Below are 13,672 nucleotides of genomic sequence, written 5' to 3' on the forward strand. Positions count from 1 at the left end.
CGCCCAACAACCAGCCATTCGTCACGAGGAGGTGGAAAGCTTTGAAACTCGATCGTGTATCACGAATATAACCGGCTGTTTGTTCCTTCGTTTTGTTTATCCCGTTTGTTCCGTTCCACGTTGCTTTCGTTTCCCTCTCGCTTCTCGCTCTCGGTATTAGCTTATTCCGCGTTCGTCTTTTATACTTTCGTCCGTCGACCGCGCACGAAGCCCCTTTTGCGAAAGACGTGGGCGACATGGTGTGTGGCTTACGTAATGGGCCGAGCGATAAGACGGATAACGCCGCGGCGGCTTCGAGCGTGCCATCTAAGCGGCGCCTCTATTTTCGAACGCCACAGCGAGTCCACTGGTTGCTCGTCGTTGTTCGATCGTGTCCATTTCATACTTTTTGGATTGGAAGTGTCGCATCGAAGAAAAATGAAAGATTCGAAACGGTGTGTCGACCTTGTTTACAACGCAACGGCGGCCCATCGTAAACACGTCGCGGATATATTTACGAATCTGCGTTTCGTTTTTTCTCCGGGAATAAAACTCGGTTAGCTCGGTTCGTTCGGCTGATCGTTGCGCGGACGTCATCGTTCCACGTCGTTTCGAATAGGAATTTGACCGCGAGGCTGTGAATGGATGCTCGTGCTTCCATCGTGCGACGAAGAAAGAAAGGCCAGACTTGTGCGACGTTCGAAATTCTTTTCACGCGTCTGAGAACGCGCGTGGCACCGCCTACCGAGGACCGTCCGTCTGTGCTCGAGCCGGCCGTCCGTCCGTCCGTCCATCCATCCACATCTATCCGTCCATCCGTCCGATCGATCGTCGATGGTTCACCAAGGTAAAACCCGAGTGACAAGCGAGTGACAGTTCTTCTTCCTCTCTTCCAACCAGTTTCGATGTATCAAGAATGCGACGTATCGCGATATTCGTCAAGGTCGTGTTAAGAACGATCAAATTGGCAACAGCCACGAATCACGAGACGATGATGCCGAAAGCTTCGTAACGTGATAACGAATAGAGAGAAGAAGAGGCATGACTCATCACCAATCGACGCTCCTGCGAAACTGAATCACCCTGCAACGCACGACATTAAAATCATGGCAACGTTTTGCGATTCGTGCTCGTTACCGATTTCGCTTCTCACGCGTCGATTCACGGAAATCTTCATCGTCGAGGCTTCGTCGCTCTTCGTTTGTCGAATTCCCGGCGGTCAAATCACCATCTTGTCCCCGAACGTATCGTTTTTTTTATCTGAATTGGAGATTCGCGCCACTCTCCTCCTCCTCCTCCTCCTCCTCCTCCTCCCAATGTGTACGCTCTTCGTGTATATCCCCGCGTTACTACGTCACTATATTGTGCGCGCGTGTGTCCTGCGTTTGTCTCTGCGTCGAAGAACTGCGGAGAAGAATCGGAGGGAGAGAGAGAGAGAGAGAGAGAGAGAGAGAGAGAGAGAGAGAGAGAGAGAGAGAAATACGGTGTTACGGTACGCGATATTATTACGATTATTATTATGATTCGTTCGGATGGATTGATCGATATCGGTTGAAAATTGTTTTTCGCGGGAACGGTGAGAAGCAGAAGTAGGTGTTAGAGGAGAATTGGCGTATCAAAAACTTTGCTTTACGAAGATTGGAAGAGGGGCGACGATCGGTGGTGGGGAGATCTGACTTCGCATGGTGGACGAGCAAGATGGCGGCCCGGGTTAGGGACACGTGAGAATCGCGTTGTCGCGTCATCGATGCCCGAAAAAAATCCTCTTAAATGATATCACGTGTGTATCGATATTGATATGGATAATTTCCTTTCGACCGACAGCCAATCTATCGACTTCGACGTCTCGCATTCCCCGCGATCGATCACCAACCTGAGAATACAGCCCGACCGTTTTCAACCGAAGATGCACCGTCCGCGTTTTCTCCAATCGTTTCCTCACACCGACACTCTCGCACCGTCCAATGATGCGTCTGCCGTGCGTTGTTCAGGATTTGGAACGAACCCGTCCTACTTTCGTCTTACGAGGTAAGCCAATCGATCGAAGAATTTCTTTCCCGCCTGATCCGTGAAACGATCGCGCAACGTCTACGTATCCGTTTCGTTGGATACCATCCTCGATTAATCCGTTTAATCGCCTCTCGGACGGAGTTCGATCGTCTTACCGATTTCGCAACGAATTCGTATCCTTCTTTTCTTTTTCTTCTTCCTCTTCTTCTTCGTTAAACGAGTAAACATCCATTCGGCGACTTAGCGAGAAATCATTTTTCTAATCTCTCGAAAATCGGACGCTTTGAAAAACGCTTCACCAATCTTTTAATTTCGCGATAATCTCGCGTCAACGAACGCGCTCTACGCGTCCCGACTTTAAAATTTTCTCCTTTTCTTTTCTCTCTTACTCCCTAATGAAAAAATTGAGAAACGTTTTATACGTATATAAAACTGAAACTAGGAACTAGGAACAGGATGCTCAAATTTGTTTCAACGTATGTACGTACCAGGCGAATCTTTTAACCTGAAATAAATTACTTAGAAAAAAAAAAAAAAAAAGATTCATTCGAAAAAGTTTTTGTACGAATTCCCCCTACAACGACGATTCGTCGGGGGAGGAAAAGGAACGTGGCGTTTGCGAAGCTACAACGCGTTACCGAGTTCCATATGCAAGATACGTCCAAGAAACTGCTACCAACGCTAATTACCATTTTACGGTTTCGTTCCAAGTATTTGCATTTTCCGGTAATTAGAATTTCTCATTCCCATATTGTATTATTTCTCATCGGTTCGAAGAGAAATGTCGGTTCACCGCGTTTCCTTCCTATAAGAGAGGTTTCCTGTCTCGTAAATACGCGTTTTATTTTTCGTCCATCCTTCGATCGTTATAAATTCTAATTCTTTTTATTCATTCATTTACCTCTCTCTCTCTCTCTCTCTCTCTCTTCACGAAATTACGAACGTTCGTTACGAGACGACGCGTCTGGTATTCACGTTTCGACCTGTCGCGACCAGTCGAGGGTTTCGAGTAAAACTGGTACAACTACTTTATCGACTGAGGAAGATCGGCGCAACTGCTTGCACTGATTTTCATTTCAATGCGTCGCGAGACGTGTTCGTCGGAGACATCGAAGAGAGAGAAACGGACGTCGACGGAAAGTTAAAGATACACAGGCCAGCCGGTCGTGCACGAACCGATCGAGTCTGCCAACTTTCCAACGAGGGGTGAGAGGAGGAGGGTCGTCGTCGTACCCTCTTTCGTTTTCTCTCTCTCTTAATTTTTTCCCCTCAAAGATTTCGGTAATTTCTCGCTGGGCATCGTTCGTATCGACGTTCAGACACGTTCAGAAATAGGTAGAACGATATTTAACGCGCTTCGAGGGCGTACGCAGAAGGGAAGGTGCGCCCGAAAGCGACGCTTGTCGGAAGCTGTAATGGAGATTGATAGCTGTTGCCGTGGAAAGGTCGATCTTGCGAATGGAAATTAGCAAGCGGAGAATTAGATCGATCCTAAAATATTCGAAATCGCGTTGATAGGACAGCTTATTATTCTTTTCTATCTCTGTTCCAATTCGATCGAATAGCTGGTTCAGATTTGTGCGAAATAACGATCGAGAGATATAACTGGTCGAGCGTGTGTCGGATTTAACCGATCGAAAAGTTGGAAAATGTGTCCAAATTCGTGTTTCTCGTGGTCAAATTGTTTAAAAATGGCGATACATTCGCACATATAATGACGCGACGTAACAACAGAGACGAAAAATTGCACGAAAGTTTCGATTACGATCGCGTTTTTTGGCGGTTCAATTTTCTTAAAATTCCACCAATCGATAGGAAATTCGTAAGAAATATCTCGATCTTTCTTCGAGTACGTTTGTCACGCGGCAAAGATATTAAAATAATTCGCGTTTGAATAGATGGGGAATAAACGTCGCGTTAATAGCTATGGACGGTAATAAAGAGGAAAGCGACAAAGAGGCGAAGAGCGAAACGAGGTGCGTGGAACGCAGTGAGGTGGGCGAATCGCATTCGGCTGCTACCATAATTGTACTTTGACATTGTCCCATTGTTTTGCACATCCGCGTGGGCACCTCCTTCCTATCGCTAAGGATCGAATTTTTTTCACGAATTATCGTCGATCGCAAGGCGGATCGATTTCGTCGCTCGAGAACGTCGAATCGAATCTCGCGACAAATTGGAAACGAGAGGGAGAGGGAAAAGGAGAGAAAGAAAATTTCGAGAGATTATTCGTCGATCCGTTCTCCGGTCGGAAGGTAAAAATGGTGGTTGGAAACGGTGTGACCGCCTACATCGCGTAGGTAAAACGGAACGTACTCGTTTATGGGCTCACGTGTCCCGATCTTAACGAGGCTGGTTTGCGTTCCTTCACGCGTGTAACGCGTCCCACTCGTGTTCTTTACGATTTATATAATTTGTCGGAAATAGCGATACGATCGTTCGATCATCGAACCGTTTAAGGAATTCGTTATGATAAAGCGAACGATAACGATAACAGTTTCATTCTTTCTTCCTTTCTTTCTTTCTTCCTTCCTTTGGCGGATAACAAGTGTCGCGATCGTGTTCGCGATCGATTCTCGGGAGAGAAAGGGAAGGAGAGGAGGGTGCAGGTGGCTCGTACGTCGAGAAGATGAAGTCTCTCTCGTGTTGGAACAATGGGGTATGACGCGCGCGTCAGGAAGCGTACATGTCTTACTTCCGGTGACTCGCCGTCTAATTGATTCTCAACCCTCTTGTTCGGTTAACGTCGTCTATCGGGTCTCGAGCCGTTCCCGTTGTCGTGTTTGTCGCCGTCTAGGCGAGAGCCGTCGTTTTCGTTCGACGTCGACGAAACGATCTACAAAGAGTCGTAAAATACGCAGGTACGCTCGAGCCTCGAGGGGCAAATTTTAATGCAGATACAGAGGCGGTGGGGGCCCGGGCCCTTCACGACCGATTTAAGATACGCCGACGTGTTCCGTAGCGCCGGTGACGACGTTTTCTTTGAACTTGCCCCGCCGTGAAATATTCACCTTCCGTGTAATATTGAACGGCGTGTCGTAAATTTCGCGTGCACCGCGTCGCAAAACCACCGTCTTTACAGCTGCGTTGCCTTCTAAAACGAGGAGGAAAGAAGAGAGAAGAAGGGGAAGGAGAGGAAAGAGAGGAAGGAATACCGATCGGAAAGCGACGCCGTCCAATTCGTTCGCGGCCAATTAATTTCGAAACAGTCGGTCGGAGCTTTTCATTGTTGGAAAGTTGTTGCACGATGAATTTTCCACCGACATCGCGGCCTACGTCGTCACCGCGACGATGGGAAAAAATGGATGGACGAGCGAGTTGGTCGGCGAAGAAAAGTCGGAGGTTCGGTGGCGCGGTTATGGGGAGGGGGGGGGTTTGTTTTGGTGCGTGACTGCGAAAAAGAGGTGCGTGGCCCGCTGCCGTGCCAGGCACGCAACTGCACGCGCACGCGGCACGATGCAAAATGCGGTGCGTGCACGCAGCTCGCCTTTATAAGCTGTGCGAAAGATAGAGTATTAGATAGCGACGATTCGCCGTGACAGTGATTTAGGGGTCGCTATGGCGCCGCGATTCAGAAACAAGGGTTCGTTGAACTCGTTCGTGATTTCTTGCTCGCTCAAAAATGTTGGACGAATCTGGAGGGAAAAGGGGGCGTAGACGCGACAGAGATTCCTACTCGATACTTTTTTTTTTTTTTTTTTTTTTTTTTACATCGTGAAAAAGTTGCGCTTTTAAATAGGATGCGGGATGAATCGCGAGTTCGGGTGCATTCGATCGAAGGCGAAAGAAAGAATACGTCTTATCGTTTCTTCGATTTCGAATACGAGGCGATGCGTTTTCCCGGGTTCTGTCTACTACTACGACTCCTTTTACCTGCCAAGTTATTTTAAGAGCGCAGAATTTTGCACGCTCACGTGACTGCGTCCACGGATAAAGACAAACAAGGGAAAGGGAAACACGTTTAGAGTTGTTTAAAGGGATTACGGCGATGTTCGATCGGTCGTCTCTTTCTCAGGGAAGAAGAAGAATCGGGGCCTCGATCTGGCCGATCTTTATCGAATAACAACACGAGTGGATCGACCGATTAACTCTCGCTCGAGTAATCGTGGAACGAACGATGGCGCTGTAAATTCGCCGAGAAACTGGATGTTTCTCTCCGAAGTCCAAAATATCTCAAACGATACCGCGAAATCTCGCGCCTTCGTTCTTCCTCTCCGAGCGATTTCTTTTTCTTTTTTGTTTCGAAATATCTTGGAATTTCAAATAAAAATTTCCAAAAAAATTAACCATGTTATTTATCGGTTTTCGCATAACGCGTAAACGTAGGTTAAATCCATCGTAATGGGTAGATTTTGGAAGATGGATTAAAATAGGGAGTCGAAGCGGCAAAATGGCGGCGAGAGAGAACGCCGTAATTCTCGTCATATTCCACAAATAATCGACACGAATCGGTCGTCCTTGGCACGGTTATCTACCGATTCGCACTCGGTTTCCGCTTCTTCGTTCCACGTTCGAAACAACCACGTCGTATTTACGAAAGAAACTCGGCAAAGAGGTCGTAAACTCGAGGTTTCGAGGCTGCGGCGTAAGGTCTCCGTATCAATGGCGGCTCTGATTTTACCGTTTACCTTACCGACCGTTTCTCCTTCCTCTCCTCCTCCTCCTCCTCCTCCTCACGCTTTAACGATTCTTTCGACTTCGGCCGGGAATTAGCTTTTCTCTTCCCCGAATCGACTCGGAACGGAACGATAAAATACGATTCTCCGGGACACAAGAATATAGGGAAATCAGGATCGATCGAAAGGAAGAAGAAACGCGCGTGTATACGTCCTTGTCTCGATTCGTAATCGGATGCCCCCTCCCCTCCCTACCCCCTATCCCCTCCTTGATCGATCGCGTTCAGGGGAGGACGCTTTCAGCGCATAATGAGAAAGCTGCCGTCGTGGATGCGTCCATTGATTTTCAACCGGAAACTAACTTCCACGGTAGAAGCAACAAGTAATTACTTTAAAGAAATTGAATTACAAGGACCATGGTAGCGCGCGTCTGCTCGCTTAAGTACATTCACGCTCGCTGCCCTAATCGAATCGTACGACATTTTCGCGTAATCAAGATTGTTCGCTGCCTTCCAACCTATATCTATGTTCTCGTACAAACTTTTTCTTCTCTCTCTCTCTCTCTCTCTCTCTCTCTCTCTCTCTCTCTCTCTCTCTCTCCATCCTTCTTCTCCACCTCTCGCCCCGAACTTTTCGTTTCCGCCGCGATCGGCGACCGCCGGTTGTCGACCCTTTCGCTCTCTCTTCCGCCCCAACTTGGAAGGAGAAGGAGAGAAACGAGAGAGAAACGGTTCACCTCCCGATCCTCGCCCCCTCGAATCGACGAAACGAGACCGAAACACGATCGCGCGTAACTCCTTCCTCCCCGAACGTACGACGCGGAACACCCCCATCTTTTCTACCCCCTTTGAACTTTTAAGAGGCCACTCGACGCTTGGAAAGATGACTCTAAACGTTCAATGAGGCCAATACCACGAGGGTGCGGCTCTTAACGAGGTTACTCTTTCTCTCTTTCTCTCTCTCCCTCCCTCCCTCCCTCCCCTTCAATTTCTCCCTCCAACTCCGTTCCCTCTAACTCCAGTCGCTTTACAACACCACGCTCCTCCGATCGCAGCGGTTGCTATTCGCGCGCGCGAGAGATGCTACGCGCTCTTTCCTCTGTCTCGGCAAGGGGTGGTTGATTTGGGCGCGAAATTGCCCGACAAAATCAAATTTCATTTCGCCGAGGGCGTGTCTGGACAATCGAGCAGTCAAGTGGCCAGCGGCCAATCTGACTATCTCGTCAACCAATTTTCTCCGTGATTACTTTACTCCTCGTTGCCCTTAACCGAGGCGACGACCGACGCCGCAACGACGAGACGCGTCCTCTCTCTCTCTCTCTCTCTCTTCTCTCGCGGCTCTCCCGCCAACTTTCCTCCTCCTAATTTCAAATCCTTCCGCGAAAATTCGTTTTCTCCGCTACATTTCCCTCTCCACTCCTCCACTCCTCCCCCACCAACCGTTTCTATCCTTCGTAACACGATGATCGCCTTCCTTCGGGTGTTTCCGTTTTTCTCCGAGTACCTGTCATCGCCACGCGATGTAATTTAAATTCTCTCCCCATTTTTCCCTTTCCCTCTCTCTCTCTCCCTTCCTCTCTCCATCCTCTAATTAATACGCGTATTGCTCCGTATTGCTTTAAAACGCGAGTTTTCTTGGACATCGCGCGTGGTTGGTTGGGCGAGGAAGAAGCGATTGGATGCGCGCGTAAGCTCTCGAAAACAGTCGTTCCTTTCTCCTTTCGTTCTCGAAGCGCGTAACGGTGTAATCGATGGGCCAAGGTAAAGCGCGAAATTTTCCTCGCTTGCACGTGCGAATGTGCCCCGGGATAGCTTCCCACGCGGCCGCGGAGACCAAACTTGGACTTATCGTGGTAAAAATCTAACCATCTACGAAAAAGACAACGGCGCGAAACACTGGAAGCGAGAGCGTTGTTACGAAGGTTGGCAGGCTCTCTTTCATCTCGTACACCTCGGGGAAGCGCGTCGAAAGCGATTCCAAATGAATTCGTTTACTCTTTCGAAGCGAATTTCTGAATTTCGAGAAATCTGATGGCCGATCGGAGCCTTAACGAGATCGACTCGATCGGTAAGAAAGAATCCCTCGTACGTGTTTGCCTCGTACGAAATAATCGAGTTTCACGAGAAGAGGGAGGGAGGGAAGAAAGAGAGTATTCCGACCTTCGGGTCCGCGTTTCATTTGCTCGTGTCAGTCTCAAATTTCCACGTTCGACGCATACCTGTTACTTTCGTGCCTATCTCATCCCCCGGATCGTTGTTCCGTACCTGCCTGTCCTCTCCTCTTCCACTCTATCCGTGCAACCGTCTTCGACGATGTTAAACCGTACCAAATGGATGCTGCACTCCTCCCTTTTCCAGATTTCTTATTCATCGATGCCATCGATTCGACTTTGGCGATTTAGTTTCAACGATTGGTTGGATGAAACCACGATTGCTCTTTGATCGGATAATATCGCATATATATATATATCGTTTCCTTCGTTATCCCCGTTAATAAAACGATCGAAAAGTTCAAGTTCAACCAGGTATCGACGATATCGAACGTTGATATCGACGAGTACGATGCCTATCGGGTATTAAAAGGTAAATTTCAACGCGTGTCAGGGTAAACAGGAAATTATGAATAATTACGTCAACAAGAGGTATTTCGTTCCCTCTTCATCTCTTCAAACTTTTTCGCGTAATTTATAATCGTTCATCGTGCTATAATTTCCAATGTTTTATTTTACATATACGATTTCGAATTAAAAATTACACGTATCGTATACGCGATAATCCGTTCTCTTTGATTTCAGGTAAGTCGAATCGAGCACTATCTATCTATCCACTGTTGCGAGCGATCGGTAAGTGTGTGTTTCCCTTACCGATGATCATTCGTCTCGTTCGACTCGAACGCGTTTTTTCCACGAACGAAGAGAGAACAGAAATGAAGAGAGAGAGAGAGAAAAGGGGGGACGACATCGGTGTTTCGATTCGTTGGCGTTGGTAGACGGAGATTTTGGGACGGTTCTCGTAGTCGTGTGGTCGCGCGCGTTCGGCCCGGACAAGGAAGCGAAGGAGAAGCCTACGACGCAGTTGCTCCCGCGGTAGGTATATACGCGCAACTGCGTCGTTCGAACGAGGACGGTAGGAAGAAAGAGGGGAGAGGGGGGAGGGTGATGGAGCGAGAGGGAAGGTGCGTTGCGCGGAGAGGAAGATAGCGGAGTGGAAGGACGGAGAAGGAGAAGAAAGGAGGTAGAGAGGAGATGGTACGCTGTGAAGTTACGGGCCGGTCACGTGGTTCGTCTCGCGACCATACCTCCTTAGCCGCGGTCCCGCTTCGAACGCTTTCGCGCGTGTTCGGCCGCGTACGTGAACCGCGCGTCGATGTGTTCTCTCGAGTTGGAGGGGGCGGGAGAGGTGTGGAGGAGGGGTGGTATGCGGGAAACGTTTTCCTCGGTTCCCACGGCGCGACGCCTCTCCCCTGGCCCCTCGTCTCTCTCACTCCTGTTGCCCTCTGTCGGCCGTACAGCCACTCGTGCGCGCGCGCGCGCGTGCGTCCTACGCCTAATACACGACGCACACACGTATAACCTCGATGGCGAGAGGCGATCGTTGGTCGTGTGTAGCGAGCGAGCGAGCGAGAGGTGTCCCACCACCGAAAAACCGTAGCTCTCGCGGGGCGGTGGGGAGGGCAGCGACGCCACTGGACCGGCCGTGATGCTGCGATCTCTTGCCCGCCCGTACCCGCGAAGGAGGGGGCGGTATGCGTCGCGTCGCGTTTAGGACGTTCGAGTACGATACGCACGTATCCACGCGTCGCGGCCACCGATCTTTCCTCTTTTTCTTCTCCTCCTTCCGTTCCCGTTTTTACCGGGTAAAGATGTACGAATTGGCGAGAATCGGGGAAGGAGGGATGGAAACTCCGCTTCTAAAACTCTTCCGACGCGGATCGCTCCGACACCTGTGCGTCCGTCGATCCAATTCCTCTTCCCGGACTGCGATACGAGGAAACGTTGATACGGCCATTCGCCACGAGATGGTGTCCCTTTCCCCTCTCGTAACGGGGTTCGATTTCAAAGGAATGCGCTCGTCGACGAAAACGCTTCGCTTCGAGATAAGGAAATCGCTTCTGTGCGAGGATGACGAGGATGACGAGGACACTCCTTTTTCGCGTACCGGTGCGGAATGCAAATGGGATCCCGTTCGATGGCCCGTCGTGATCCGTTTGTCGGCCGGAGGCGAAAAACGCGACGACGACGACGACGACGACGACGACGACGACGACGACGACGACGACGAGTCGTTCCGGATAACTTGGTTGGATCGAGCCTTGGATGGCCACGTGGTTCGAATACCGGGGTGTTGCCAGTCTCCGTGATTGCTCCCCGGCCGGTCGGTCGGTCGGTATTCGAGATTCGTACTCGAGCGCGTACAATGTGGCCACGATGATTCCAAGCCAAGGCATTTCCCTCCCTGCGTTCGTTGGTTCGTTCCACCTCCTCCTCGCTCGGCCCTTGGCCTCCGCGCCTCCTCCCCGCCCCCTCCCCGAAACCACGCTGCCACATCGCATTGACGACATTCTCTCACGTGCCGGCCACTCGTGTCGCGTCCGTCGTTCCTGGTAACGAGACACGGAGGAGGAAGATCAGGGAGGAAGGCGGGAAAATTCCAAGGCGTGCTCTTTCTACCAGTTTCCAGCTAGAGTGGAACGAAAATCGCTCGCTCTCCTCGCTCGTCTAAACGTAACCGTAACCGTAACCGTAACCGTAACCGGCGAAACTGGAATGACGGGTTTCGAAAATTTCGAGTACCGCCGCTACGAGTACGATCCTCGAGGGCGAAACAACAACGTTTCGAAACGTTGAAAACGCGGTTAACGATCGATCGAATCGCGCACGGTGATCCCTCCACCGGTTGTTCCAGGAACCGAAACCACCTTTCCGGACGTTCCACGCGGGACGTGTGCAACTCCGGGATGGAATTTCGAGCAACCTCGGAACGAGAAAAAGAGGAACGAGGAGAAGGATGGAAGTAGGTAGTCGTCGTCGTCGTCGTCGTCGTCGTCGTCGTCGGTTCCTGGTGTTCTTACCGCATAGCCGGGTGCTCGAGAGAACCTACCTACGCTCACTCCCTCGTACCGAAAGGGCAGCACACCTTGGCTGGCCATTGGCTCCCCTCCGTCCTCTTCTCTCGTTCGCTCGAACAACGTAGCCGCGTCTCCGTCTTTCCCATGCCCGAGGTTCTCCGGTGTTCCACATAAATACACAAATACCCCGGCATGGGTCGACTGGCGCGTATATACCGGGACCACGGCCGCATTCCACGACCCCCGCCCTTTCCCTCTCACCTCTGCCTCCGCCCTCCCTCTACCCTCGTGCGCGCCGTCCGTCACCACTACTACGAACCTCGTTCCTGCTCGCTATCGCGCCACCAGGGCCCATCTTTGGGGCCCTTTATCTCTCTCTCTCTCTCTCTCTCTCTCTCCCTCCCTCCCTCTCTCTTTCACACACACACACGCACACACACATCTTCCTCCTCGCCCAACTCCTCACCCTCTGCGCCGCTAGCTTCCTCGCTCGCTCGCACGGTCGCGCGCGCGGCGCCACCGAATACCTTCGTAGTTGCTTCTCTTCTCGCCCGACTCCTCGCCCTTATCCAAGGCCCTCGTTTCTCTCTACACCTTTCCTCCTCCTCCTCCTCCTCCTCCTCTTCTTACGCTTCTTCGCCCCACCCTGCTCCCTTCCCTCTTCGTCTCCTTCTTTTTTCCTCTCTTGCGCCTGCACAAGCACGCACAATTTTGCGCCTCGTACACCGACTCGCGCCAATATTTTGTTTACCTCGCTCCTAATCCTTTGAATTCCGCGCCGCGTCCGTCAACCGATTCTTCCCCTTCATCTTCGTTCCTTCCGATCCAATCCATTTTCCCTCTCTTCTTTTCCATCCGTCTCGAACTCGTCGAGGTGATCGAACTCGGGAAAACTTCCATTCCCGATCTCATTTCCCCGACCTTTGTTCCCGAGGAAGCGAAGAGATCTTATCGTTTGGAATTTGCGTCGAGTTTTTAAACGTGGAAAAAAAAAAAAAAAAAAAAACGAAGCGATCGACGACAACGCTTCATCCGCCGCGTTTTATCCCGGTTCTCACGGTCAGAGTTTTCTGAGAGGAGTAAAAAGGAAAAAAGGCGGGCGCGAGTATCGAAGGAAAGGACGAGGGGGACGATTGGCGTGGAGTCCACACGTATATGTATATACATATAATATATATATATACACACGTAGATCGGCGGTGCGCGCCGGTGGCAAACGCCGAGTCCGTTTTCGTAAAAGCATGCACTCTTGTTCCCAACATCTCGAGAGGATTTCTTTCTCTCTCGTTGGTCCGAAAGAGCAAGGATGGAAAGAAAAGAGAAGGAGAAAGAGAGGATCCCGAATGAGATATATAGCACCGAGCAACAAATGAGGTCCTTCCGAGAATCGGGCCACCGACACAGTGCCCGAAACGCACGAGGGGGTGAGAACCACCCCGGTTGGTCCTCCGTTACGCGATGCCTACGAACCATCTTTGCTCCTTTATCCCCCTCTCCTTTCTTCTCTCCTTTGTCTACTCTCTCTTCGACCAACATTTTTTTCTCGCTTCCGTTTCTCCTTCCCCTTTCCCTTTCGCCCCTATTTCTCCTTGCGCGATCTTTTGTCTTTTTCTTTTCTTTCTCTCTCCCTCTCTCTCTTTCTCTTTATCTACAATTTTTCCAACGAGATGCTCGCAAAACTCCTCTCCTCTCGGAACAGAAAGAATCGCTTTTTCGTTTCTGCAAGAAGTCGTGGACACGGAAAATGATATTAAAATTATTTTCGTTCAACGATCGAGGTTCGTCGACATCGATGGGGAAACTTTGCATCCCTCTGTAGTGGTAGAGGAATGGTAGAGGCGGTTCGCCGCTTGGCGCCATAGCGAGCTCATACCCCTGGTCTTCTTTGCTCTCTCTCTCTCTCTCTCGAGCTCCTGTGGACGAGTCACGTGACCGTCTGCATTCTACGTTTTCTGTGAATGACTGGGCCCCCGGACCAATCGCAGCCTGCCCGATAGAGG

At 50.4% G+C, this 13,672-nt stretch overlaps 1 protein-coding gene across 10 annotated transcripts in view; it reads left to right on the forward strand.

The window, feature by feature from the left end:
- The window catches only part of LOC122716477 (serine/threonine-protein phosphatase 4 regulatory subunit 1-like), a 108,492-nt gene that overhangs the window by 41,030 nt on the left and 53,790 nt on the right, over nt 1-13,672 (forward strand). For 4 of the 10 annotated variants that reach the window (XM_043939586.1, XM_043939587.1, XM_043939592.1 and 1 more), the window contains one exon: nt 1,804-2,007. The exons of 3 other annotated variants lie outside the window; for them this stretch is intronic. In XM_043939586.1, coding sequence (XP_043795521.1) covers nt 1,804-2,007 — 204 coding nt within the window. Of the gene's footprint in view, nt 1-105; nt 827-1,662; nt 1,701-1,803; nt 2,008-13,672 lie in introns of those variants that run through there. 3 more of the 10 variants (XM_043939588.1, XM_043939585.1, XM_043939589.1) reach the window with 3 other exon arrangements.

The sequence above is a fragment of the Apis laboriosa genome, unplaced genomic scaffold (genome assembly GCF_014066325.1).
Source record: "Apis laboriosa isolate Shangri-la unplaced genomic scaffold, ASM1406632v1 scaffold46_cov150, whole genome shotgun sequence".
NCBI classification, from domain to species: Eukaryota; Metazoa; Arthropoda; class Insecta; order Hymenoptera; family Apidae; genus Apis; species Apis laboriosa.